This window comes from Pholis gunnellus, assembly GCF_910591455.1.
Source record: "Pholis gunnellus genome assembly, chromosome: 19".
In the NCBI taxonomy this organism is placed as follows: domain Eukaryota; kingdom Metazoa; phylum Chordata; class Actinopteri; order Perciformes; family Pholidae; genus Pholis; species Pholis gunnellus.
Genome location: NC_136546.1, coordinates 11168641 through 11193999, shown reverse-complemented (window position 1 = coordinate 11193999; position 25359 = coordinate 11168641). Strand labels below are relative to the sequence as shown.

Genomic DNA, 25359 nt, shown 5'->3' with positions numbered 1-25359 from the left:
ACTAGAAAGTGATGTAATTTAAGCCTTTCATTCACAGCCAATTCACAGTGTTTACACGTCAGTCCACACAAGGCTGCGCATGTCTGCAGAGATTTGGATAATAAATTGGGTGGGTTTTATTTTACAAGACACCAAATCTCTTGCAGAAATGACAGTTAGTTGTGGCTTTCAACCATGCACTCTTAGCTTCTTGAAATGTTCATTTCTTTGGTCAGAAACAAAATTGCCATAAAGGAAACGGCTAAATGTAGAATATCAGTGGAAAAGAAAGGGCACAGGGAAAAGAGAGAAGATTATAAAAATGGAAAAGAATGACAAAAGAGAGAAAGGGATGAGAGGACTTCTTTGCCCTTTGGTGTGAAGCGAGGGCCGATCGATAGCGTTGTAATGAGCCTGGTATTAGCTGCGGTGCAGAGGGACCGGAGCGGGGCAGAGGGAGGGCAGAGGGGGAAGGGGAGAGCCAGGATCTGATTCCCAACAGCAAACAACACCATTGCTGCAGACATCAGAACCAACACCTGAGTACACCTATTAAAGCCAGATGACCCTGTGCTCTGCTAATGATGAATCCACCCTCATACAAACTTCTCACACACTTGTATTCAACCTGCTGGCTGGTTTAGTAGCTGTCATGGAGATGTTCCATCTCTGCCGAGCTGCTTCTAAAGCCAAACGCATTACCCAAAGAGGGCTAACAGAGAAAAACCAAGCCTAATCCCGACTAAGAAAAGGACCGCACTTAACATCACCTCTCCTTTTTGGCACAGATTACCCAACAATGGTTTCTGCCACTCTCTTAAATCCACTACACACTGGCAATTTGATTAGAAACATAGAGATTCAGGGATTGCCTTTGGTTGGGTGAAAGAGAGAGGGAGAAGGGGGACCAGCGGGGAGAAGAGGGGGATAACCATCAGGTACACTCAAAGCCAATCTGTTGCCTCGTCAATAGGCTCATTCTGCTGGAGTGCCGGGCTCGCTAGCCCCCAGTCTCAGCCATCAGACCAGCCATCCAGGCAGGCACAAGCCGGGGGGACGCTGAGAGAGGGCCAGGCCTGGGTCCTCTCAATAGAGGGATCAAAGCAGGGATAGAAGGATAGGCCCCCTCTTTTTGTGCTCTTGTGTCTCCCAAAACAAACGCATCCTCCTGTCCGCTGGAAGCTGCTTGGTGGTGGTCCACCCGGAGGAACAGATGGCGCAGGGGACTGCCACTGGAAAACACCTGCACTCTGCAAGAGGATGTGCCTTCAACACATCCACATGTAATGTCTAATACAGTATTATATGGTATATGATATACTGTGGGCTTATTGTTTAATTAAATGAGTGGCTTCATTTTGGTATATTATGTCCAAATAAAATCACTTGAAAGCATCAAAAGGTTAAGTGGTAAAATTCCGTATTTTACACGAGTATTGCATGTGTTGCAAAAGCCTGAACTTATTCATCTGCCCAAGATCTCAAGGCTATGTAGTTTTTGAGTCAATCCCACAAACATCATACACAAGACATACACCGTCCTGCTGCCATACATATTCATTAGAGCACCAAATGTGTGTTAATCCACGGCTGAAAATAGTCCCCATCAGATCAGACCAGATTCGGTTTATGCCTCGTACGTTTCCACATACAAGGAATTTAGCTTGATGATTGGTGCATAACAATAAACACAGTGCAATGATATAAGACAATTTAAAGACAAAAAATATTTAAATTTACAATAGAATAAACAAAACAAAAAATGTAAAGTACATTAAAATAAGTCTGTTATTAAAGTGTCATGTGTATATTTAAAGTGAAGAGTTGTGGAGGGATATGCAATGTCTGTAATTGTTCTGGGGATGTAAATGTCAGAGTCAATGGGGGTCCCAGGCTATGTTGTGCAACATTTGCCAAAAGATTACAGTGCCCAGCTGTTTCAGGAAACTACTTGGCTTTTTCAAAAATGAAATTATATATTTAAAAAGTGATGTCTTCAGTAGGAAGGAATGGGCTGAATGTCACAGACAGAGTAGGGAAGTCCAAAAATAGAGACACACTAAGACATTGGGTTTTTTTATGCTTCTTGTTTTTTTTGTCTTTTCAAAATTGCCAGCCAGTTCCCCCCAAAAAATGCTTTCTCTCCTCTCGTGGTATCTTGCTATGCAGGAAATTTGGCTTTATTTGATAAGGTTTTGAGATATTTGTTGTAATCATTGGACCTACTTTATACCAAAGACACAGTCTCGAGAATTGTACAATGCTCAATGGATTATCCACAGCAGTATGCTGAAATTGATCTCCTTCACACATTTTTTTGTTTTGTTCGGTGGACTCACCCTTTAATACTTTTTGGTAATCTAACTCTTGTTTTTTTCTATCCTTATCCTCTGAACCACCTACGACAAAAAGCTCTAATGCCCATGTTTTAGCGGCTAAACCCATGTTCAAATTGACTTGCTGCTAATTAGATATTTTTGTTTAGAAGAAAACAATCAAAATTGTTCATTTTGTATTATTAACATTATTTCCTCATGCCGTGAAGAGTCACAGCCTCATTCTCTGCCAGTGAGTAGAGAGATTTTCACGAGCCCATCAGAAGCAGGGCTTCCCGTAGATATAACCCGTGCTATGGTAATCACATGCTAATCACAGTTAACACCAGCGCAGGGTCCTATACTCTAGATTAATGCATCCGTCGCATATTCACGTTTCCATTAGCATAAATCAGGTTCACCCTGCCTTTGTAATTAGTGTTTTCGTGTGAATGATAATAAGATATGGTGATTAGGTCAGGGTACTAGAATGGAAATGACTTGTCAGCTTAGTCGGCCTCAAACTGTTCCGCACATGTTGGACTATCAATATGTGCTTCCTCAAGAAACAATTAATGATGTTGAAAGATAATTGAAGTTTGATAGTTGGATGTGGAAAGCAAAAGTAGACTATTAATCACATTTCTGCAAGACACTTGATGTATTAGCAGGATTCTTATGGCGGAGTTATTATTTAGTCCAAGACATGTATGTTAAAGTTTCATTCTCCATACAGCATGTCGAGGTGACCTTTCAAGACTGTTTTACAAATCCTAAAATACGTTTTACATAGTCACACATTCAATTTATAATTAAGTGCTTGATTTATAATGTTTAAGAGCTATTTACAACGACACTGAAATTGTGAATTTGAACTTTGTTACTGCATGGAGGCTGATTCAAAGAGGAAACTTAAAAAAGACTCTCCATTCAGAAAAGTTCCCTGAACGTCAACAAGATCCCTCGCTTTTTTTTCTTTCTTTCTGAATAACTGGATCCCAGGATCACACTGCATGCGAACAAAGTGTTTCAGGCTGCAAAGGCTTATTAATTTCATCAAACCTGAGAGGGACCTGCTCTGCCATAGCTTGTACAAACAACCTCACTCACCTCTGTTCTTCGGCAATCAACAATAAAACCAACCTTTTTGCGCTGTCTGCAGTAAACATTACACCTTTTAATAGGAGGAAAAAAAGAGAGCATGTATGAGCATATGAGTGCGCTTGGTACCATGTGAGCACTCCAACACGAGGTCACAACTCCAAGCCTGCACGTGAATATAAGTGAGAGAGAAAATACGTGCAGGGGCACCTGTCCAGAGGTGGGGGTTCAGTCGTTGTGGGTTTAGTCTCCCACGGGACACTCCTTCCACCCCTTCCACCCCTGACATCCCTGACATGAAGCATTCCTCTCAGACTGGTGACCCCACATGACGGACGGCATCCTCCATGCCTATAACCGAATGATGAGACCCGCTGCAGCCCCAAGAGACAAAGAGAGGTTGTGAGCAAGAATGTTAAAAACTAAAAAAAACAACAACAAAAAAACTAAATGATAGAAAAAAATTGCAAGAAACATTAGTCATTAAGAGGTATTCTTTTAATCCTAATAGCAGTAGGATGGAAACACAGGTGGTTTATTTGAACCATAAAATGATTAAAAGATAAACCACAATCCAAGACGTCATGCCACGATCTTACATCAGGGTTGATGGGTGTGTGTGTGTTGCAAGACCTATTCCTCATTCAACTTGACACCCCTGTTTCCATGGTAAGTTACGAGGCCTGACCTTTGAATCTGAAGATCCCACCTCCAAAACCTTCTTCTTCATGGCTATCATAATCCCTTTTGAACAGTTTGGTAGCCACAAAGTCTAAAATGTGAAAACCGATAGTCATGACGAAACTTTTGGTTTCCTTCTCTTTTTTCAGGTTCGGGTTAAAGTTAGGATAAAGGTGAAAGTTAGGTCCATTTTTGTGGGAAAAGTCTAAAACAATTGCAGAATTGCCAGAAAATTGAAAGGCAGCCACCATATATTAATTAGCAACTTCTTCCAGACACGGGTACTGTATATCTGTAGAGGTCTAAAAACTGCAGGGCACTTTCTTGCCTCCAATCACGTCTGTTTGAGGACCCTGCATCACATTGTAGCTCTTGTCAGGGCAGAGGAATAGCTGAATGAGAGATTCTCAAACAGGGGCAGTAATTTGCAGAGTGTGTTTCTAAGTTATTCCAGCTCCCCGCAGCTCAGCAGTGGCTGACCCCTCTCCCCGTCTGTCTGCTAAGAGGCCTACAGGGAGGAATCAGCCCAAATTACCTTTATTGATCCGGAGAGACAGGTGAATACCAAGCAGGTCTCTCTTCCCTACACTCTTCTTATCTCTCATCAGTCCATCCCCCTCCCCGCTTGCAAGAACAGAGAATATAAAAATGAAACAGGGCGCTTTAATGTGAGAGGAACTATCCTAACCACCACCACACGTTACTGTATCAGCCATTGCAATGATTTACCGTTCACATTCAGGTTGCAGGTGATTAAACCTGCCTTCTCGTTGCTTGTCTTTCATCAGAGTGAAAAGGAATGGCGAGCGGCTGTTTTTCTGCCTCCAATCCAACGTTGTCCTTTCGCCCCAGCATACAAATCACTGTGGCGGTGGAAAAGATACTCCATTAGGTCCAACTCTGAGTTAAATCAATGCGTGACTTATCAAATGAAATAGGGGATTATGAGGTAATCACCTGGCAAACGTTGCTGAAATTGTAATTATCTCCACGGCACACATCTCAGAGAGAGGAGACCAAACTAACTATTTAAGTGGAGGGCGAGATTACAAGGTGTAGAAAAGCACAACAGCTATATCTCTTAGACAGCGGCGTGAGGTAGAATGTTTATGTGCTGAGAGGAACCAGAGCAGCTCTGTGGTTTCTCTCCCTCAACAGAGAAATACGAATGAAAGTGTTCACTCCATTGACAGATTTATGCGTCTTGTCTTCTATCTTATTACCACAAGACGGCTGCTCAGTCTGGTTGCTGCTTAATCACACTGCTGTTTATGTGCATCACATGTTTAGCATGCATGAATGACAGGCACCACGTTACGCACAGCGCTATGAGAGGATTTGTAACCTGCTTGTCTTTACAACATTAATAATTTACACTGCAGCAAGAAACAATTTGTAAATAATAGGAATACAAAAATACACAATTCAAGACATAAATAAGTAATTGAATGAAATATAAGGTATAATAAAGTAATATGAACATAATGATTAGGCGGATTAGAGTTGGATTAATAAAAAAAGACTCATTTTGTCTTTTAAAGAGAAAATAAAAGAAATCCACTGTAAGCTTTTTTTCCAGTTTATTTACTTAGTTTAATTATACTTTATTTTATTTGTTCTATTCATTTTGGACCCTGAAGCAACACATACTGAATCAGTTCAGTATTTCCATTAAACCCTGATAAGGGATCTACTTATGTTCAAACACAATCTAATTTATTTGAAATACATTTTTAATGAAAAAATTGACTATTTTCTACTGCACTGCCGTGTAATGGAAATATTGTGAGCCATTTTGAAGCAATTTAGAGTCATTTATTATGCATTTTGAAACCTAAAATGAGAGTCATATATTTAACCCAATACCTAATATTCTGCGTCTGTATTTATTTTCCATACAAATTCACATGCCGAACCTTCCAAATTACTCACATCTTTTACATAATGTGGAGTTTGAATTGTCAACATCCTATAATTGAAAATGAATGGCTACTGAACAAGTGCAATACCGCTCCCAGGTGGAAGCACTGCAGAGTTGCATCACTGGGCCCAAAACCAGATGAATTCTCACTTGTGGCTATCTTGCCCCATCTGTTGGTCTGAAGTACTCATTGTGCTGTGCAGCTCTAAGTAACTGTCAGCTAATCAAAGGGGAAAACAAGAAGTGGATATGGGCCCTGTAAGGATTTTTCAATCTTACAGTGAAGAAGAAAAAGAAGAAGATGGGAACTTTAATTGTGCTGGTTCTACTGTGGACAAACATCAAGTGGTGCTTCCACATACACTGCTGAATGCTGAGGTGTTGACAGGTTGGTGACACACACACACTGCAAACATCCCCAAACAGGTTGTTTGACAGCAAATGTTTGCATCCCAGGCATCACACTATAACACTGTATTTAATATTCTTCGTCACTTAGTATTTGATAACAGGTACTGACATGTCAGTCCTCTGAAATAATGCCCGAACCCCCAAACAATCTCCATTGACATCAACAGTAAACATCGTTAAATTTGGAGAAAAGCAGTACTTATTGTCCATCGGTGCATAGAAATTCACTTTGTATCATATTTTCTGAGAGATGCAGAGCAGTGACATTCTGTATCACCAAAGAAACTCTCTACTCCAAACAAAGCAGCACTTCCTGTACATGAGCAGAAGCACACTGCCCCCCATTGGCTTACAGCTGAACTACCTTAGAAAACACACCCAGTCGTAAATAGACATTACATTACATTACAGTCATTTAGCAGACGCTTTTATCCAAAGCGACTTACAATAAGCGTATTCAACATAAGTATTCAAGAGAACTACTAGTCACCAGAAGTCATAAGTGCATCTCCTTTTTTAATAAGAGCATAAACCAGAGCAAACGTAACGTGCAGAAACAAATGAATACAATAAGTGCAACGAACTAATATGAATTCAATGCATGCAATAAATAGACTATTCTGACAACAAGCCCTCTGTCCCCACAGACAAGCAGAGGTGTGGCTGTGAGAAGCTGGCGCAGTAGGTTCAGCCTGGCTGAGTCACACTTGGTCACACTTTGCCACCTCTTTTTGGTGTCTGTGGTCACACCACGAGCAAAGTTCACGGGGCAGGCCAGCAGTCACACTCTCCAAACGAGCTTTCATGACAAGATTACAAAAAGTAACATCTTGAGTGACCATAATGCATCATTCTGAATACTCACTTTTGAGAAGCACCACATTATGAGTTCATTTACGACAATTGCTTTGAAATTGATAACTTTTAAAGGATCATTATGATCATCAAAGGTATAGATCTTAAGTAGACAGACTGGACCATGGGAATGTTGATATCCACACTCTTTGTTATAACCGGACTATAACTTATTATAACAAGATAGTGTAGTCGCAGGCAAAGAGAGGGTGTTTGGCAGTTGTGACACATGAGAGCGCAGAGGTCAACCATGGGACTGGACTGAGCGTTTACCCCCTCAGGTGTGTATTCCTCACGCCCAACTTCACACCAGCTCCTGGGAAAGCATGCGTCGCACAAGTTGAAGCTGTGCAAAGTTCATCAGAGTTCACAAAGTTATGTCGGGATAGAACAACATGTAAAAGTCCAAACATCCAAAAAGAAGTTCAGTTATCACGTGTAGCATGTGTATTTCATGGTAAACACTTTGCTTCACACTCATTCACAAACACATTCTATGCCTGAAACTGCCCGGTAGAGCTACTGTTGTGACTGTATATATTTTTCTCCAGCTATGCTGTCCTTTTCAGGAATCTCCCACTGCATAAGTGATTTCTACAACTAAACAAGGGAAAGTCTGTATGTGTAGATAAACCCTCTACTAAGACATTTCTGCTTCAGTTGACCTAAAGTTTGTGCAGTAAAAGTTATAAGTTCATCAGACGGGGCATCCGTCCCTGGCTGGTTGTATATTTAACTCTGGAGGTGAGCAAATGTCACACCCAAGTAAGTGACACTGCTACAATCACCAGCTCTGACACCCATGCATGGGAAAGTCTCGACCATGCAGGCCAAGGTTGAAGAGGTTATCAGAGCGTCATCGCCAACTCCTAATTCAGTCCTGCGGATGAATATTCAATTTGATTTGGATGCTCAGTAGCCATCCTTACCCATAACTTGCACAGGAAAACATTAGGCGCAACGTTGTTTGTTGCTTTACACCTTCACTGTCTTGGTACCTGAGTTTTTGTATCAATCTGGGAGTGAAAACAAAAATGCGATCGGATCAGATCGTTATTTAATATACAGGTCTTCCTTGTCATTAGAATACAGTCTGTTCTGTGGAGGTCAGTAGTTCAGTGGCAGTGCAGCACCCCTGAGGCCACCACGTTTAGCGTTAATAAGGTGTGTAAACTTTGCACCCTGCAAAGCACCTAAAGATGATCCCACGGGTTCCCACGGAAAGGCTTGAAAGGTTGGCACCAGGGTAAGTTGAAGAGTTCAAGTCACTAAGTCAGAAATGCATGCAATAACTTCCATCACCAACACAGACAACATATTAGATGTCAAGACTGCATATCTGTTTTGAAGTTCTAGAAACTGTGCACTATATCATATTCAAGCAATATGTTTTCTGCATTTAGCAGAAACGTTGATGTAAGAGCATCATGATCACCTGCATAATGCAATGAGTCAAGACACCTATTTTAAACAGGCCATAGACCATTTTTTTGTGTTTTGAAATCCAACTGTATTACCACTAATCGGTAGATCAGCGGTTCCATCTTCGGCTCTTCCAGGCCACAGGTTGAAGAAGCGTCCTTGGGCAAGAAAGCTGTGCCAGTGGTGCGTGAGTGTGTGCGAATAAGCATTTAAATTAGATCCTGTTTTGCAGCCTCTGCCATCGGTGTATGAATTTGTGTGACATTTGATGTACAGCGGGAAGACTAGAAAGGAGTTATATAACATGGAAGTCCATTTGCATCTGCGTTCCAACAACTTCATAGACTCTTTTCATAGTGCAGCATTTCATTAAAGTATTGTTATTACAGAAGCTGATTTACTATAACTGCAGGGCCCCAGACACCCAGCGGCCTTGGCCCTATAGGTTTACTGTGTGTCACTTGGTTTGTTGTTATTTAATCAACTGCAAATGTGTTCTCCATGTTTTTTTAAGCGTACACAACCACAGCAGAGTACCAACTGAGATGTTTGATGAAGGATCAGTACCTCATCTCTAAATCAATTTAAAGAAGTTAATCGTATGGTGATGGTGTCCTCACTGACCTCACATGGTGCATTTCCAAATAAAATTGTGTTTTTTACACTGTTACCAAAAGCTCTTGGACACACAAGCGATGCTGTTGGTTGAGTAAATCTCTAGATGAGATGCAATGTTGTCATGCATAGTCTTTAGAATTATGTGTATAAGTGATTGTGTACATTACACAATGCACAGCAAGCAGAAGGAACAAGGGTTCTTTAGAGCTCCAACACCTCAGGGCCCCACAATGTGTTCATTCGGCCTTGATTGTAACATTCTGCTGTTTTGACTTGGTTAGTTTCTGTTAAAGTTGGAGAGAGACATTGGAATTGGAATATACATTCAGTCAATAATTCATGAAACCCTTCATCAACCTATTCATTCCTTCATGTTCTGTCCTGTAAGTGCAGGAAAGAAAACACGTTTAGTGTGGCATTAATCTTTTGGCAAACCCATAGAGTAGGATACTCTTGTCCTGATGTATTTAAAAAAGAATATTTTAAGTGGAACCCACATGAAACAATGTTTTTTTTTCGACTTTGCCAGGGATTTTTGTCTAACTTGGTATTTCATTGGATATCTACAAACGTTTCCCCTCTGAATATCTCACATGCCGATCTTTATGCTCTCCTGACACGGTTGACACCTTCCACGTGTCACTGACATTTCCGCACTTCAGGCGACACTGCGCAGGAAATGGAGCGTTTACAGCCTTACACTTATCCATGGGAAAATAGCTGCTCCGCCACAAGCAGGCGGACGTGTCAAAACTTGCAAAGACATAAAGTAATATTGATGTCTCGTGTCCTGGCTTTTAAATAGTAATTGTAAAAGAGGATGTAATTTCCCTCAAAAACTCAATTCAGTATTTATTTCTGCAAAAAAACCTGATTTGATTTCGACTGTACAAGTTCGTATAACTACAGAAATAAAGTCGGAATCAACTAAATAGTTAAGACCCAGACAACAACATTCATTTAATGCATTTTATTGCAGTTCTTAACAAAGTACAAAAGAGGTAGAAGTGTTAAAGGAATAACTTAAGCATTCACATTCTTGTTTGGTAAAGAAGTAAAAACGGTATATTTACATATATTTACAGTAATAAGTTAAAAGAAATATATTATCAAATTATGCAGCAATGCGTATTTAAAAGCTTGCGAGAGAGCACCATTTAGTTCAGCTCCTTCTCCATCTCCTCCTCTTCATCGTCGCTGTCTTCATCGCTGCTGGAGTCTTTGTAAGGGGAGATGGTCGCTTGAACCGGATAGTTTCGCAGGAGCATTTCTGCATCCTGGTACAGATAATCGAAACATCTCGATTTTGGCCAGAACAACCTTTAAAAGAGAACAAACAAATGAATAAGACATACTCACAAAGAAATAACCGGCATACGAATTAAGCATCACTTGTTTAACAAAACTCGACTTACTTCACTGGGTGAACGACCTGAGGAGTTTTGTGGTGTTGTGCAGCAGAAAGGTCTCCATCATTAGCGTGACCCTAAAAAATAAAACAAACCGACCATGTTAAGCTTGAAAAGAAAAACACGATTGAATAAAAAAAACATCAGAAGTCTAATCAAGTCGTCTCAACTCACTCTGTGTGCCCCCGTTGTGTCCTTTGTTCCAACCCATGGCCTCCACCAGCGACCGGACTGCTGAGCAACATTGTCTCCAGGAAAAGCAGAAGGTAATCCACTGTTGGCATTGAAAGTCTCCATGGTTCCTTGTGTCGGTCAGTCCTGCGTTAAGTTCTCAGAGGATATGTGACTGAAAGCAGGAAGCTCCTATTTATCAGGGTCCTGGCAGCCGGTGCCAAATTGCGCTTTGACGCGTCTATAAGTGTCTCCATGCGCCACTGTGTTCAGGTGCGAAGTCACACTTCAGCAAACTCCAACCATATGGTTACTTTCTTTCGTAATATCAAATGTAGAATAAAAAAAACATTGCTCCTGGTAGTTTTGCCTATTTGAAAGATATTGTCAAGACGAAACATATATTTAATCTCTCTTCATTATATATATATATATATATATATTGCACATGTGAAGTGTTTGAGCATAAGGTAAAGTATCATTTTAGTCTAACCGTCCTTTCCAGAGATATGATGTTAATGCAATTTGTAATGAAACTGAATATGTTGATAACAGTTCAGTTAGTTAAACTCTTGTTGATAAAAAGTTGTTCTTCAAACTCTTCAACCCCTTCACCTTTCTTTATCTGCGTCTGTTAAGCCATTTGTGCGTGAGGTGTGAAGAAACCCGTGCCCTACTGTTATTGCCTGCTGAGTGGATGATGGAAGAAGGCTCGTGCTCAGTGTGGGGGTTTGACACGCGTCAGCCTTTTGTAGATACAACAGCAGGAGGGGGGCTAATAGCTGCACCTTAGCAGACGCAAGGCTTGAATGCATCACAAACCCCCATATGGAAAACCCATCAATAATATACTATACAAATGCTATATGAGCTCTACTTTGCATGCCCTTTACGAGGAAGACCTTCTTCTGTGATGCACTGGCTCAACTTGGTTCATTCGTTCTTTTAGATCAATTAAATGTTTACTGCCAGTGCACCAGTGGGGGGCAGTGTGGGGCTACATGCTGGGATGAAATGCTAATGAGAACAGTTGGTCGCATTTGTTGTTAGAGAAATATCCAGTGGTGGCGTAACTAATCAGATCCTTCTGTCAAAAGCTTACTTAAGGTAAACCATAGCCTGAGTATTATTAGTAAAGCTGACTGGAAGTATCAAAATAAAAGTTCTCATTGTGCTGTAAATTGTTCAAAGTCTGTTTTACTATTATATATGATGTTTTGGATCAATTTTACTGCTGCATATGAAATGTAATGTAATAACTACAGCGTTATTTAAAGTTGTGCTCATTTATACGTTATATACTGTTGCAAATATCTGCCCAAAATTGCAATGCAATAGCTGCCTCAGAACACAATGGCTCCATATATAGGCACTACTATATGTGCATGTTTTCATCTGGCTTCATTCAGAGCTAATGGGTACCACATTTGAAAGTACCACTTGTTGTAATGTACTGTCGAAGACCTGCAATGAGAGTGGGTTCTAATGTGAATCGTGCATGACCAGCATTGAATTTCTTTGCCCACAAGCTCCACATCACAACGCTCCCTCTCTACAGGGAACAAGCAGTCACAACTTGCTACTGAGCTCTAGACCTCTTTCTCCCTCTCTTCTGTCAGTCTCTTTCTCTGCTCCAGAGCTAATTGGACACACCGTGTTCTGCTACTGGCGTCTTTTGTGTTATTTACTGTTTTGCTATACTTTGTACTGTACTGGCAAAAGAAAATGGATGTATGAACACATATGAGCAAACAAGACCTTTGCCTTCACTGGGCAGATTATTAGCAATATTCTTTATTACCATATAATATAGTAAAACTAGGTCAGCAGAGTGTTCATGCATTTTCTTCAATAACAGGTATCAGACAGATATGTCTCGTATTTTCTTAATATTGTAGTGGCAGCTCTTTGAAACACACATGGTGCATTTTGACAGAACAGTGCACAGTATGTCTAAAGAGTGAATAAAGGAAGAGACACAAAAGCAGCAGGAAGAGTAAATGCGAGACCCCAGAAAATACAGCCCACTGACACACACACAAGAATGGACAAAATACTAAGGACACTCATAAAGTGGGAAAAAAAAGCCAGTATCCCTTATTGGCCTCCCCCATTGAAATAAATCAAATAGAACGGATCAGATGGAGACAAAGAGATGCAGATAAGATTTGAACCGTAAAAAAAAGAAGCTGCAGCCCAACATCAGGGAGGTATCAGTAATGTTCAGACACCCAGTGTTTTTTTTCTGCTGAAATTAACCACAAGACTAAACCTGACTGAAAAATTCTCCATCTGCTTTATACCGAGAGCCCTTCCTTATATAGCTTTCCTCATATAATCTCCATAATATATACAGGACTGTCTCAGAAAATTAGAATATTGTGATAAAGTTCTTTATTTTGTGTAATGCAATTAAAAAAACAAAAATGTCATGCATTCTGGATTCATTACAAATCAACTGAAATATTGCAAGCCTTTTATTCTTTTAATATTGCTGATTATGGCTTACAGCTTAAGAAAACTCAAATATCCTATCTCTAAATATTAGAATATCATGAAAAAGTATACTAGTAGGGTATTCAACTAATCACTTGAATCGTCTAATTAACTCGAAACACCTGCAAGGGTTTCCTGAGCCTTGAAAAACACATTATCACAATATTCTAATTTTCTGAGACAGTCCTGTATATACTTTTTTCTTTCTCTGTGCTTTAAGATGTGTGGGTCAAGTTATTTATCACTTCTCTCTCACAAAGACACTCGATACTTCACCACAAATAAATCCCTCTCCATGGCAACATCAAGCATTAACTAATGTATTTTTCGAGTAGTCCATTAAGTTAAGCCTTATCTCTTTATTTTTGCTCATTGCAAATCAGAGATTTTTCTATAGTCCTCCCAAAAATTAATATGAATTCCTTCTTTCGCCACGAGCGAAAGCCTCGACATAAAACATGCAATGATGTACCTTCATGGTTCCCTGGGTCCTGCTTCCAGTGTGTGTGAGTGGTTTCCTTTATATTATCTTTGTGCTGGGCTCCTGTTTTGAAGGCTAATTTGATGCTTTTACATCAGTGATGTAGTCTGTGGCACTGAATGGAAAACATGTTCTTATGTCATACAGTAGTGACAGCAGTACTTTTAGGGTTTTCTTATATTGATCTTTTCCTTGGACTTCAGTGAGCAAGCGGTGGACCACTGATAAAAAATACAATCCTGTTGTTTTCCTCGAAATCCATAATGAATCTTGAGGAAAACGTCCCTTTCATTCAATAATGAAGGGAGAACATGTTGAGATATTGTGCTCTTTTCCTCCCTGCAGTCACACTCCAACAGACAACAGATATACAGGGAAACTATTTGGCCTTGCTCGGAGGATTTACTAAAATTATGGAGAAGCATATCTGATTTTTCAGCCATCATACGAATCTGAAAAGAAGCAATGATTTTATTTATTTCTTACAGAACTTTAAACGTATATATCAATCTACCGTTTTGAAGCCAAACAACACTCTCCAGATGCCTTGGATGCCTTGATTCTGTTTGAAGGTTATTCATTTTACATCAAGTCACAATACAAGGCAGAAAAATACAGATCTGAGGAGTCCAAATTATTTCAATAGGCAGAGACTATGGACATCAGTGCAGTAAAGTTACGTTTAGTATGGCTTCAGCCGTCTGGATTAAAGGACCAGTGTGTAAGATTTAGTGGAGACTATTTCACATACAAGGAATACAAGGAATTTGCCTCGGTATTTTGGTGCATAACGGTCACAATAAATAAAGAAAGAGAAAAGAAAAGAAAGAGCTAAAATTAGACATATAAAATTGAAATTTACAATAAAAATGTGAACAATATATCTGTTTATTTAGAATAGAAAGAGCAGCCTCGTGTTTAAAACAAAGAGGATAGAATGTGCAAATAAATATTCCAAGGAGTTGAGCGCTGCTCTGCTCTGCTGTTGTGAGTAATGCTGGGGTTCACAGTGACTCCTGGCCTAACAAGGAAAACATTCTTCTATGTGACAACAGGAGGGAGAATGCTGCTGCTTTAGAGCACTTTAATACCACCTTCCTGCTCCCAGCTCGCAATTACAGAGCATTGTTCCTTTACTCTGGGTTTTTTTTTAAAGGGCAAAAGATTCTAAGTGCAAACAGCCCATTTTAAAATGTGAGTCACCGTCTAATCAATGAAGAGCTGTTCATGTTTGAACTAAGGAAAAACCTACTTCTCATCTCAAAATCCATTTTGTGTGAGTAAATCTGCCAAACAACATCACGACCTCATCTCATGGACTCTCAGCAGAGGAGAATCATGTGCAGATTACAAACAACAGTTCATTTCATTTGCACCTCAGCTTCCATTGAGGTGTAGATAGATACCTTGATTGTAAATACACAATACAGATTGTGTGATACTGTATGTCTTCCACTTAGTATTTGCATTCTGGAGAGGGCATTTCACATGAGTCTAACTTTGAGTTGTGTTCTGAGAATAGGTTATGCAGAAGGTCAGACTGACCCAGATTCTGGTGTAATTGAAATCCTGATTGTTCCCTTGGAAACCATATGAGGGGATGAAAGTAAGCGGAAGCAGAACAAATATGAGAAAAACTGAAAATTCGATTGCAAACCACAAAGCATAGTACAATAAATCAATAACTGAAAATAAGTATTGTATTTATTACAGCTAAGCTTGTATTCAAGTTGAAGAAATATGGAGCTACAATATTACAACACTTGCAATATAATGGTCTATTGTAGATGCAATAATGTTTTACTTTCTCTTTTTTTTGTTTCTTCCTTATTCCATCATCTTCATTTCAGTCAAAGACTTGAATCCTCAAGCAAGGGTCAAGATGACAGCGCTGATGTCTTTTTCATCCTGCTCTGCACTGAGATTAAGTTCAGCAACTGCTCAATGTGTGGCACGGTTTTGGGTTTATGTTGACAAAACCAGATTTGGAAGGCTCATCCATCAGAGCTGATGCACTGAAAAATGGCACTTGTGGGAGTCAATTGAAAGGGAGTTGTTGCAGAGTGAGAGAAGGGAAATGGTGCGAGTTTAATATGTGGTTTGAGTGCTGTATGTTGAAAGTGGATGTGGAATGGGAAGCCTCAGTATCCCAGGCTTAATGAATTCAAGCTTGAAGAGATTGGAAGAGATGTTCTGCAAAGGTTGAGACTGAAACATCTGACACATTATGAAATTAGAATGCAGTTCATTAGAAAGTGAAAGTGTAATGTCTATATGGGAAAAGAAGACGGGATGGAACAGGAGACAAATAAAGAGAGCTCATTTATCTGATCTTGAGCAGTCAAGGATGAGACTTCGTCGCTGGTGAGGGAATAGTGAATTTATCTCAGCAACATCAGAATTATGCACTGCACGTAACCACACTGCTGATGCAGGTCCTTTGAATATTTCTGATAAATTCTTGAATGTTTCTACCCCCAAATGTATACAAATGTACAGATTCAGAGCAGTCGCCGACTGGTTGGGCGGTAGTAGCTTTAAAGCTGGAGCCGGTTTGTGACCAGAATGTTATTAAGCTAATGTTAAGAGGTGAAAGTAATTAAGACGCAACACAAACTATCCTGGCCCATAGCACACACATAGCGAACTGATGAATGCGCGTCAAGCAGAGTGTTGATAAAATGCAGAAGCAAAGTATACAACCATACAAAAATGCCACCTTCTCTCTATTTGTGGCGAGGAACTTTCTGGCTTTAACCAGTAGATGTTGATCAGAACTGCTACAGCAGTCAGTAATATATTATGTAGATGAGGAGCTGGAGCTTATTAAATACAGAAGGCTATAGGGGCATAAAGAAAGAAATATATACCATGTGGAGGGGTCTTCTTTACATTCGGTATTCTAATTTCATTACATTCGGGCACATATCAATTGTGTTGGTGAAACACATTTCTTAGACTCCTGACAATAATTTTAGCTGCCAGCTACCAGTGGACACATTTCTTTAGATCATAGCCCTTGCAGCATTCACTGTGACAACCCCACAGCATATCATCTCACCACGATGGTTTAAGAAGAACAAAAAAAAAAACAGTCCAGGGAATACGAGACCAAAGCAAACCCGGTGGGACCGTTTTGAGACGTTATTGGGGACGTTATTGATCTGCAGATGATATGAGACATAATACCATACAGAGAGCTTTGATGTAGCCTTTCCACACCTTCCTGTTTTAATCATATTCATATAATAATAATATTTGGTGCTTTTATATCATTACAATGTGACTTTTGTGATCCATCATTTTGATAACATTGATTTGACAACTTTTGTGAAGGTCTGGGCCTCTAGGGGAAATAGATTCTGTGAAATTGAGTTCACTACGAAAGCCTTTGTTATTTCTGTAGTATTGTGCAGCTTCGTTTGAGCAAGTCTCACCTTTAGCTGAGCAGCACAAAGAGGCATGATGTCATCTGGAGACAAGAAATCTCAGAGAATATAACCCGATGACATAATCACTACATGTCTCAGTACTCCGAGCCATGTAGCCTCTTGCATTTAAGGTCTTAGTAGTGTGCACGCTTCATACCGCATGGCCGCCTTTTACATTACTCTGCATATGTTTTTACTTGAAGAAACTATCCCAGTCACTATATCAGTGCAGTGTAGGTTGTTGTCAGTTAATTTATTGTGTTGCCAGGTCGGATCTTTCAGAGGTATTGCATGTTGCTTGTTAAACTTTAATTTGTGTTGTTTCACAATCAAGAACTTTATGTTTGCTTTTTGTAAGCATGAACGCAATCTTTCTTGTAACCAAGTGTTTTAGTTGACTAACCATCATCATATCTTAGCTATAGTCTTCATCTTCCTTAACCTTAACTACACTCTAGTTGCCATGTTCAGATATTTTAAAAAACATTCTGAAACTGTTTACCTTAAAAAAAAAAAAGTAAATGAACGTAATCCCAGGTTTAGCAGAATTGTCTGGCAATAGCTCTGCCACACTGTTGTACTTGATACGACCACCAGGTGGCGCCAAACCCATGGATTTATAAATCTTGCGCGTAGTGGCTTTAATTTCATTGATCTGCAACAAGACTATGTTTAAACTATGTAAATGGTGCCAAACCTAGCTTGATCCCCATCAAAATAGTACCAGTTCTGCAAAAAACAAGGCACCTCGCAGCTGAAGTGTCCAGACATGTGTTTGTGTGGTTTTGACAAGGGATACGAACGCAGCACCAGCCTATTTACAAAAGAAAAAATACATTGCACTCTAGGTCTACAGTGAGATGTATGTATTTTATGCTTTCATAATCATTCTGGTGGATGTGATTCATTTGGGGGATGCGTCTGTAAATGAATGAAAGCCTGAAGTGGCTCTAGGTCTACTTAAGGGGTACTTCAAAGATTACAGTTATTATAAATAATGCAGGACTACTAATGAAGCCGTCGTTTGAATGAAGATGTATCCAAGGATGAAAAGAGGGCATTTAACTGGTGTTTTAGAGTTTTACTAAGCATTTCATGCCACAAGCAGATCCATTTTCACGTTCCCCTCAGTGTGAAGTGTTTAAAATCAGTAGTCATGGTTGCTTGTTTACACCATTTCGACAACCTCTTGCTTCACAAAAATGGCAAAAGGTCAGGATATTTAGAGATGCACTTCCTCGAGCGACTTGTTATGTTAAATTATAAAACTGCATTTTGGAGTTTTCACAGAACTTAACACTTAACCCCAAAATAGAAATGTCCTACCAACAAAACTGATGACATTATGAAACTCAACTGAGCTGGGATAATGTTACAATAAAATTACATTGTTTTTAAGTGTGGTGTTGATGTCATTCGTGTGATGGCACTGGAATATTTTGGGAAATAAATAGGTTGGATATTTGAATTATATATGCATGTACTCTGTAGCTATGAAGGAGTTTTTAAAATGTGTTCCATCCATTGGTGTAGCCTACTTCTCGTGTTGTTTCGTGTTTAGACAAAACAGGAAATTATATCATGTGATAACTTTTTAAATGATGCACTATCCATACTTATACATATTGAACACAGTAACATTGAATGTACTCCAGGGGTAGTTACCAAGAAATGAAGAAGGAACAACCCAGACACGACTGAATAAACAGCTAACATGGTGATCCAAAATAACTCTTATTCAAGAGCTATATAATTTGAGGTAATTAATTTAGCATCACACTGCTTGATATTAGCCGTGACTCATTGGTTCCTAGACGTCTATGAATTGTTCCAAAGAACTCTGTTATGTGAACAGTTATATTGTGTCTCCTAAAATTAAGTGGTGTGTCATAGAAATACAATCATGCATAATGTATAGAATCATTATTCCATTTGGATTTGAGAGTAGAGGTAAAGGTGGGAGGGTTGACAGAGGGCTGGCATTCACTCTGATTGGCGGGTTGGATTTAGGCACTTATGTCTTATTATTTTTAATGAAAAAGGAAATAATGATAGTTGAATCCCAAAGCCTGTTATGTTTCAATATGTCGACCATAGAAAACTCTTAAAACAAGTGAAACTGCAATGGGATTTTACCTTGTTTGTCCAAAAACCTCCTCAGACTTAACAGCTTTTCAAAGAGTTACATTTGTCTGACATGTTTTACACATCATGTGTGTAAATATGTAAAATATTTACATGCACTTGCACTTTATTCATATTTCATACACCCAAGCACCCTCTGCAACAAATTCAGCTTTCTTTAGTCATCAATTGCTAGTATATCGCCTACGATTTAACTATCATAAAAGGTTTCAATACAAATTCTTCTAGAATGAGGTTAAAAGAAAACAACGAATCCACCGCATTGAACACCTGATCCTCACGAAAAACCTGCATCTTCTTCGCCCCCATCACCACACTCAGTGAATAATACATATTTTTTTTTTTTGCAGTGTAATCTCAGACTCTCAGGGATTGAGTGAGCCAACAGTATGTAGGATGCTGGATGACGGTGAAGTGTGTACCAAAAGGCTGCTGCCTCGCTTACAGGAGGATGGATGGAGCTGTTGCGTCACGGGCACAGCGATGGATTTCCCTGCTTTTCACCTTCCATCTGTTTGGCGCGTTGTGAAATTCAGGAAAACGGACGTAACATCTAAGGAAGTGTTTGCCGAAATTCACTGAATTCAGGGGTTGCAGACTTGCTTTCAAAAACACGGAGGTTCTTAAAATCCTTGGAGATTGTGGTTCGTAAACTTTATGGCTTTTGTCGCAGCAGTATAGCGTTTGTATAGCCTGGCGTCTTTGGTTGATTTCAGTCGTTTTCCTTGTTGTTTAAGGTACGTCAATCGGTTTGAAATGTCCGACTTCCACAACCGGAGCCAAACCAGCGCACGTCGCAGTGACTACGTGTGGCAGTATGAATATTATGACGACGAGGAGCCCGTGTCTTTTGAGGGACTCAAAGCGCACAGATGTAAGCTGAATACAACTGCATCACCGAGACAATCTTCCATTCTTTTACTGTGTGTGTGCGAGTGCGCGTGCTTTTCGGTGCGTGCGAGTGTGTTTGTGCGATGTCTGTGTGCCAGCAAACAGGGTTACTCACCTTTGCAGCTGTTCATTAATCATTCATTGCAACCCTGCACGTTTCACTCCTGTATGCATTGCTTCAGCTGGAGAGTGACACGCGCGACCTGCCTCTCAATAAACAAATGATCTAGCAGCAATATTTCAGGCATGATGCACCTCCACTGGCGTTTTATACTCCAATGGTAAGGATCAAGGCACTTAGTGAGACAAAACATACAGACAATTTGATAACATGCTGAGATCAAGTTATAAAAGTACTGAAATACATCAAAAATCATGAATATGGAGGGAGGAGCAGAGAGAGGGGTTTAAGGATTATCATTACATGATGTACTAAAATAAGATTCTTTCTTCTCTGACATTTCAGACTCCATTGTCATCGGCTTCTGGGTCGGACTTGCTGTGTTTGTCATTTTCATGTTCTTTGTCCTCACGCTGCTCACGAAGACAGGAGCGCCACATCAAGAGTGAGTATTTATTAGGAGGTCCACACTCCATGCCGCCATTCACTTTCACATCTGGCCCCCCAGGGATAGTTTCAGCACCGACAGGAGCTCCAGCAACTCAGAGGCTGAGATGATGTGTGCGAAGGCACTGAGGGAGAGGCCTGTAATGAGTTAGGGATGCATTTACTATTGTGATAAAAGATTATGGGATGAGTGCTGGGATGATTTTTAGTATTTTAGTTTTCCACACAGATGGAAAAATAGTGAAAAGGAGGAAAACAAGACATGAAATACTGAAGTGTTCAGCAGCAGGTTCATTCCGGACTAAAAGGACCATAAATGCCCCTGATATTTTGTGTCACTTCACTGCTGCAATCTTTGTCTCTCAACAGAAACCCAGATTCGGCTGAAAAGCGCCATCGACCGGGCAGCTGTCTGGTAGACATCGGCAGTCCTCAGGACGAAAATGACAAAGCCTTCTCTCGTCCTTTGCTAACTGAGGCACGCTCATACTTTCACTTCTACATCAACGAAGAGGATCAGAGCAATGGGAAGCAAAAACCAGAGCGCAAGAGAGCTGGAAAGCCCAGCGAGGCCCGAGCCCAGCAGGGGACCAGAGGGATCAGCTCCTCTGGGATGGACGAGATGGAAGACGATGTTGAGGAAGCTGGGGAACACCAACCCCTCAAGGGACTAATAGAGGAGAGTAAGACAGACAGAGAATGTGCCTTCTTTTCCCACTTCAACATCCCTAACTTTGTGAACTTGGAGCACAGTTCAACCCTTGGAGAGGAAGATCTGCTGTATGAGCGGTCCGTCATACTAGAGCGCCAGTCTCACTCTCAGGATGCTCACTGTGACAGCCACTAAGTCTGTTTCTACAAAGACATCACAAGATAACATTATTGTAATATTTGCTTTCCTTTCACATGGCCATTTGTGATGTGAGAGAGGGAAACCCACACCTGCCACACAGCTATTTTTTTCTTTAAAATGGTCTCAGCGTGGACAATTGGTAGCCTTCTCAGCAAGCATACATTCAGATCAACAATAAAGAGGGCGAAAAAGATTCCATATTAAGTGCACCTCACAGTTATGCGATGACATTTCTTCCCGAAGATAAAATTACCTCACAAACGGTACATTTTACTTTGAGTTAGGCTCCTCTGAATTGGATGCGGCTGTATTCTACCTGAACTGGGTGTCTGCTTTGTACAATTCGTTCTGCTATTTATGCCGTCATGCTTTGTTGTGCAATGATAATGGTCATTATCGCTCTAACGGGACACAAATGCCATGGGGTCTACCACAGAAGGCATAGAACTAAATCATTTGAAGGTGATGTGTGCTTTAACCGTGTGATTAGTAGCAAAAAAATCAAACATATCTATTACAGTGTAGGTAACCTAAGACCTTGGGTGACCGTGTGATATAATACTTTTGTAGACCGATCTCTTAAGTTAGAAATTATTTTTGATTGTCCAAATAAAGCCTAAATCGTTTTAGTCGTTCAACTCAACTCTGGTGTGGTGTAGCCTTTTCTTAACAGTACACATTATGAAATGAGATCACACTCTTGAAGCTGCTCTAATAAATATTTGTAATAACTTTAACAAAGAATTTCAGCATCTAGTAGTTTTGTGTTTTGTTTTATGGCCTGCAAATTGACTGGTTTGGTTCACTCGCACAGGTCTTGTCTATGCCATTGCCAACTGCGGGGAGAACAGAATCTGATAAGCTCTTTGCATGCTACCTGCCCAGCAACAAATGGTGCACAGTGAAAAAACTAACTAACATAGTAGAACATTTAGCAACTAAAGAGACACATATTTAGGAGTTTGTGGAGCTGACAGGAGAGCAAATATTGGAGGTGGCCAGAGACACAACTCCAAATCAATGCTAATGTTGCTGTGTCAGCAAGATGCGAAAATAAGCTGTTTGCTACAAAAAGAATGTATGCAGGTTTAATTTAAGCAATATCTTTTAAAAAGAGTCTTCTGGTGACAATGTAGCAAAATATCTGTTTTGCAATGAACACAGGATCAAGTTAAAGTGAAGTTTGGAAATGTCCTTAATTAAAGATGCAATATTCGGAATTCAGAGCATATCTATTGCCTCCACACGGCTTTCAACATAGCGACGGCTGAGCCAGCGGCTAGCAGCTAACGGTGCTAACAGTGCAAACAACTTAACCTGGTGGGGCGATGCTGTGGGCCGGGACGGTGTTATCAGCAGTAACTGCCGTATGAGCACAGTGCAGAGTGGCGGGCGATTAGCTAGCCAGTGGGGCACACACTTGGACTCACATGCATGTACGGCAGACCAGCTACGTCAACAAAGCACAGAGAAGATCGGACTACAACCGACCAGGGAGAGTGATTTCATTCTCTGTTCAGGTAGACATTAGTCTTCTATGTCTTTACAAAGCAAATAGTTAAATAAATAATAAATTGCTGCTATATTAATTCTCTGAATTGCAAATTTAGCACCTTTAAATGGTGTTGATAATACCTTCAATGTTTGGGGATAACAGACATAAGACATGAGTCATAAGATAGACTTGAGCTGAGCAGTGCTGCACTCCTGTCTGGGTCTTAATTCATTCAGAAATCTTCTTTGCAGTCAAAACAAATGAAATTGCTTCAAGTAATGTTCGTTGATGATTATGCTTAGGAACATTGCTTGCCATTATTGTTACAGCAAATGCCCGAGACTATGTATATTTAGCTGGCGGAGAGATGTGCAGGGAATGCCAGGGAGTCCATCAACATTAACGCGACACTAACACCACCAGATCAGTCAAACAGCACACTAATCATTTTCAGGATGTGCCAGGGGAAATAAATATTCAAGAATCTAGTGTGCTGTCCTCTGACACAGTGTTTTTTGACGATTAGTTATTTCCCGAGAACCGTTGGCAGACAGAGGTTATTCTCAAATTTTCTGTGAATTATCACATTGTTACATAAGCAGCAGTTCATTACTTTGTCACCATTGAAATGTCATGGCAGCTGTCAAGGGGACAGAGATCAGTTGCTGACCAAGCTATGCCAGATTTAAAGGGCTCCAACGGTGCATTGAGCATCAATAGCCAATGGAGGGGGCAATAGAGTCTGATCAATTTCATGCAGCAAGTCTGCCATTTGCCCTTTCTCCTAAACGCCCTGATGTGGTCTCTGTAGGCATTGTGGTTGACAGTTGGTGAGCTGTACAATCACTGAGCAGCAACGGGGGAGCGGCTGAGAGCGAGGGAGAAGGAAGAACATTGGCATTTTGTTGACAAAGAAAACTCTCTGGGATCTGGTGTGTGTTCAAAACACAATGTCAATCTGTACCTTTTTGGTTGCAAGAAAACAAGACACAACATATTGCTGCGTCATTCACGCTGTCATGATATGAGCAAGGGCAATGTTGTTTCTACACATATCTACAAGACAACATGAACAACAGCTTGAAAAGATGAACACTGAGGAAGAAATGCACAAGAAGAAGCGCATAATTCAGGCAAATTTAATAAATCTCATTAAAAGTCAAGAATTATTTACCTGTTTATTAGATATGCATACATGTACACAATGTTGGCTTTTTAAGGATTTAGCTACTACAGTTAAGTTTTTTTAAATTTATTTCCTTACTCATTGTTATTCATTATTTTAGAGTGCCTGGATTTCCTTCCAGTCTAACCTGTTTTCTCTTCATTTTCTATGAGCCCTTGACACAATTTTGATCTACAGTTGAGTACACAGAACAACCAGTCATCTCTCTTTCCAACCGTCTTTAATTTGTTGCACTGAAGAGGATTTTCTGTATCAAACCAAATCAAAACTACATCATTAAACTTGGCATGTCACTATTTTGTACAGTGGGTCTTTAGGGTGTATCAATATCTCATCAAAAGAAGGTGTAACCAATGATCACACTTCATAGTGTCAGAGTCGTTTCCCATATTAAAGTATGGCCATCCTAAACATCATTGATTCTAAAATAGGCAGCTATAAAGTACAACCACTTAGCTCACAGTTACAATCCTATTTAGTCTAAAGTAAAATAGGCAGATGGTTTACATGGAACTAGTCTTGAAAAATCTACACCTAAGAGCCTTCCTGCGAAACAATGAAGCCTGCTATTCTTATTCTAACTATTAACTCCGGCACCAGCAGCCTGCTGATTCAAGTCTCTCGCCAAGCAGGAAAGATCTGGGTGGATACAGAGAATGAGTAATTCTTTCTTTCTCCCTCAACAACAACAATGCAATGCAGCTGTTTACACACAGTGGAGCCGCTCTGTGTAACACAAGGAGACCGTGAGCAGCTGCCAGCTAAGCATGTAACTGTGTAGATGGGATACAGTGCCATGCTAAAAACGATTCTTGGCACATGCTCTAAAACGTATCCCTGGGTGAACCAATGGCTCAAAAAAAAAGAAAAACTATACAACCTCGTATTACACTGCATACTATAAATGGAGTCAATAAAAGTTGATTTAAA

General features: G+C 40.1%; 2 protein-coding genes across 2 annotated transcripts; one reads left to right on the top strand and one right to left on the bottom strand.

Annotated features, from left to right (window-relative positions):
* Positions 1 to 10460: 10460 nt before the first annotated feature.
* On the bottom strand, positions 10461 to 11009 carry ripply2 (ripply transcriptional repressor 2; the record flags this gene model as incomplete). The annotated part of the gene is made up of 3 exons (XM_079179802.1): positions 10461 to 10623; positions 10719 to 10789; positions 10887 to 11009. 3 exons carry the CDS (start codon positions 11007 to 11009, stop codon positions 10461 to 10463), a joined length of 357 nt encoding a protein of 118 aa, XP_079035928.1.
* Positions 11010 to 19964: 8955 nt separating this feature from the next.
* On the top strand, positions 19965 to 22391 carry LOC306711602 (melanocortin-2 receptor accessory protein 2A-like). The gene is made up of 4 exons (XM_079180613.1): positions 19965 to 20080; positions 20174 to 20310; positions 20794 to 20893; positions 21265 to 22391. The coding sequence occupies exons 2-4, from the start codon at positions 20193 to 20195 to the stop codon at positions 21740 to 21742; spliced, it is 696 nt and encodes a 231-aa protein (XP_079036739.1). The 5' UTR covers positions 19965 to 20080; positions 20174 to 20192; the 3' UTR covers positions 21743 to 22391.
* Positions 22392 to 25359: the final 2968 nt, after the last annotated feature.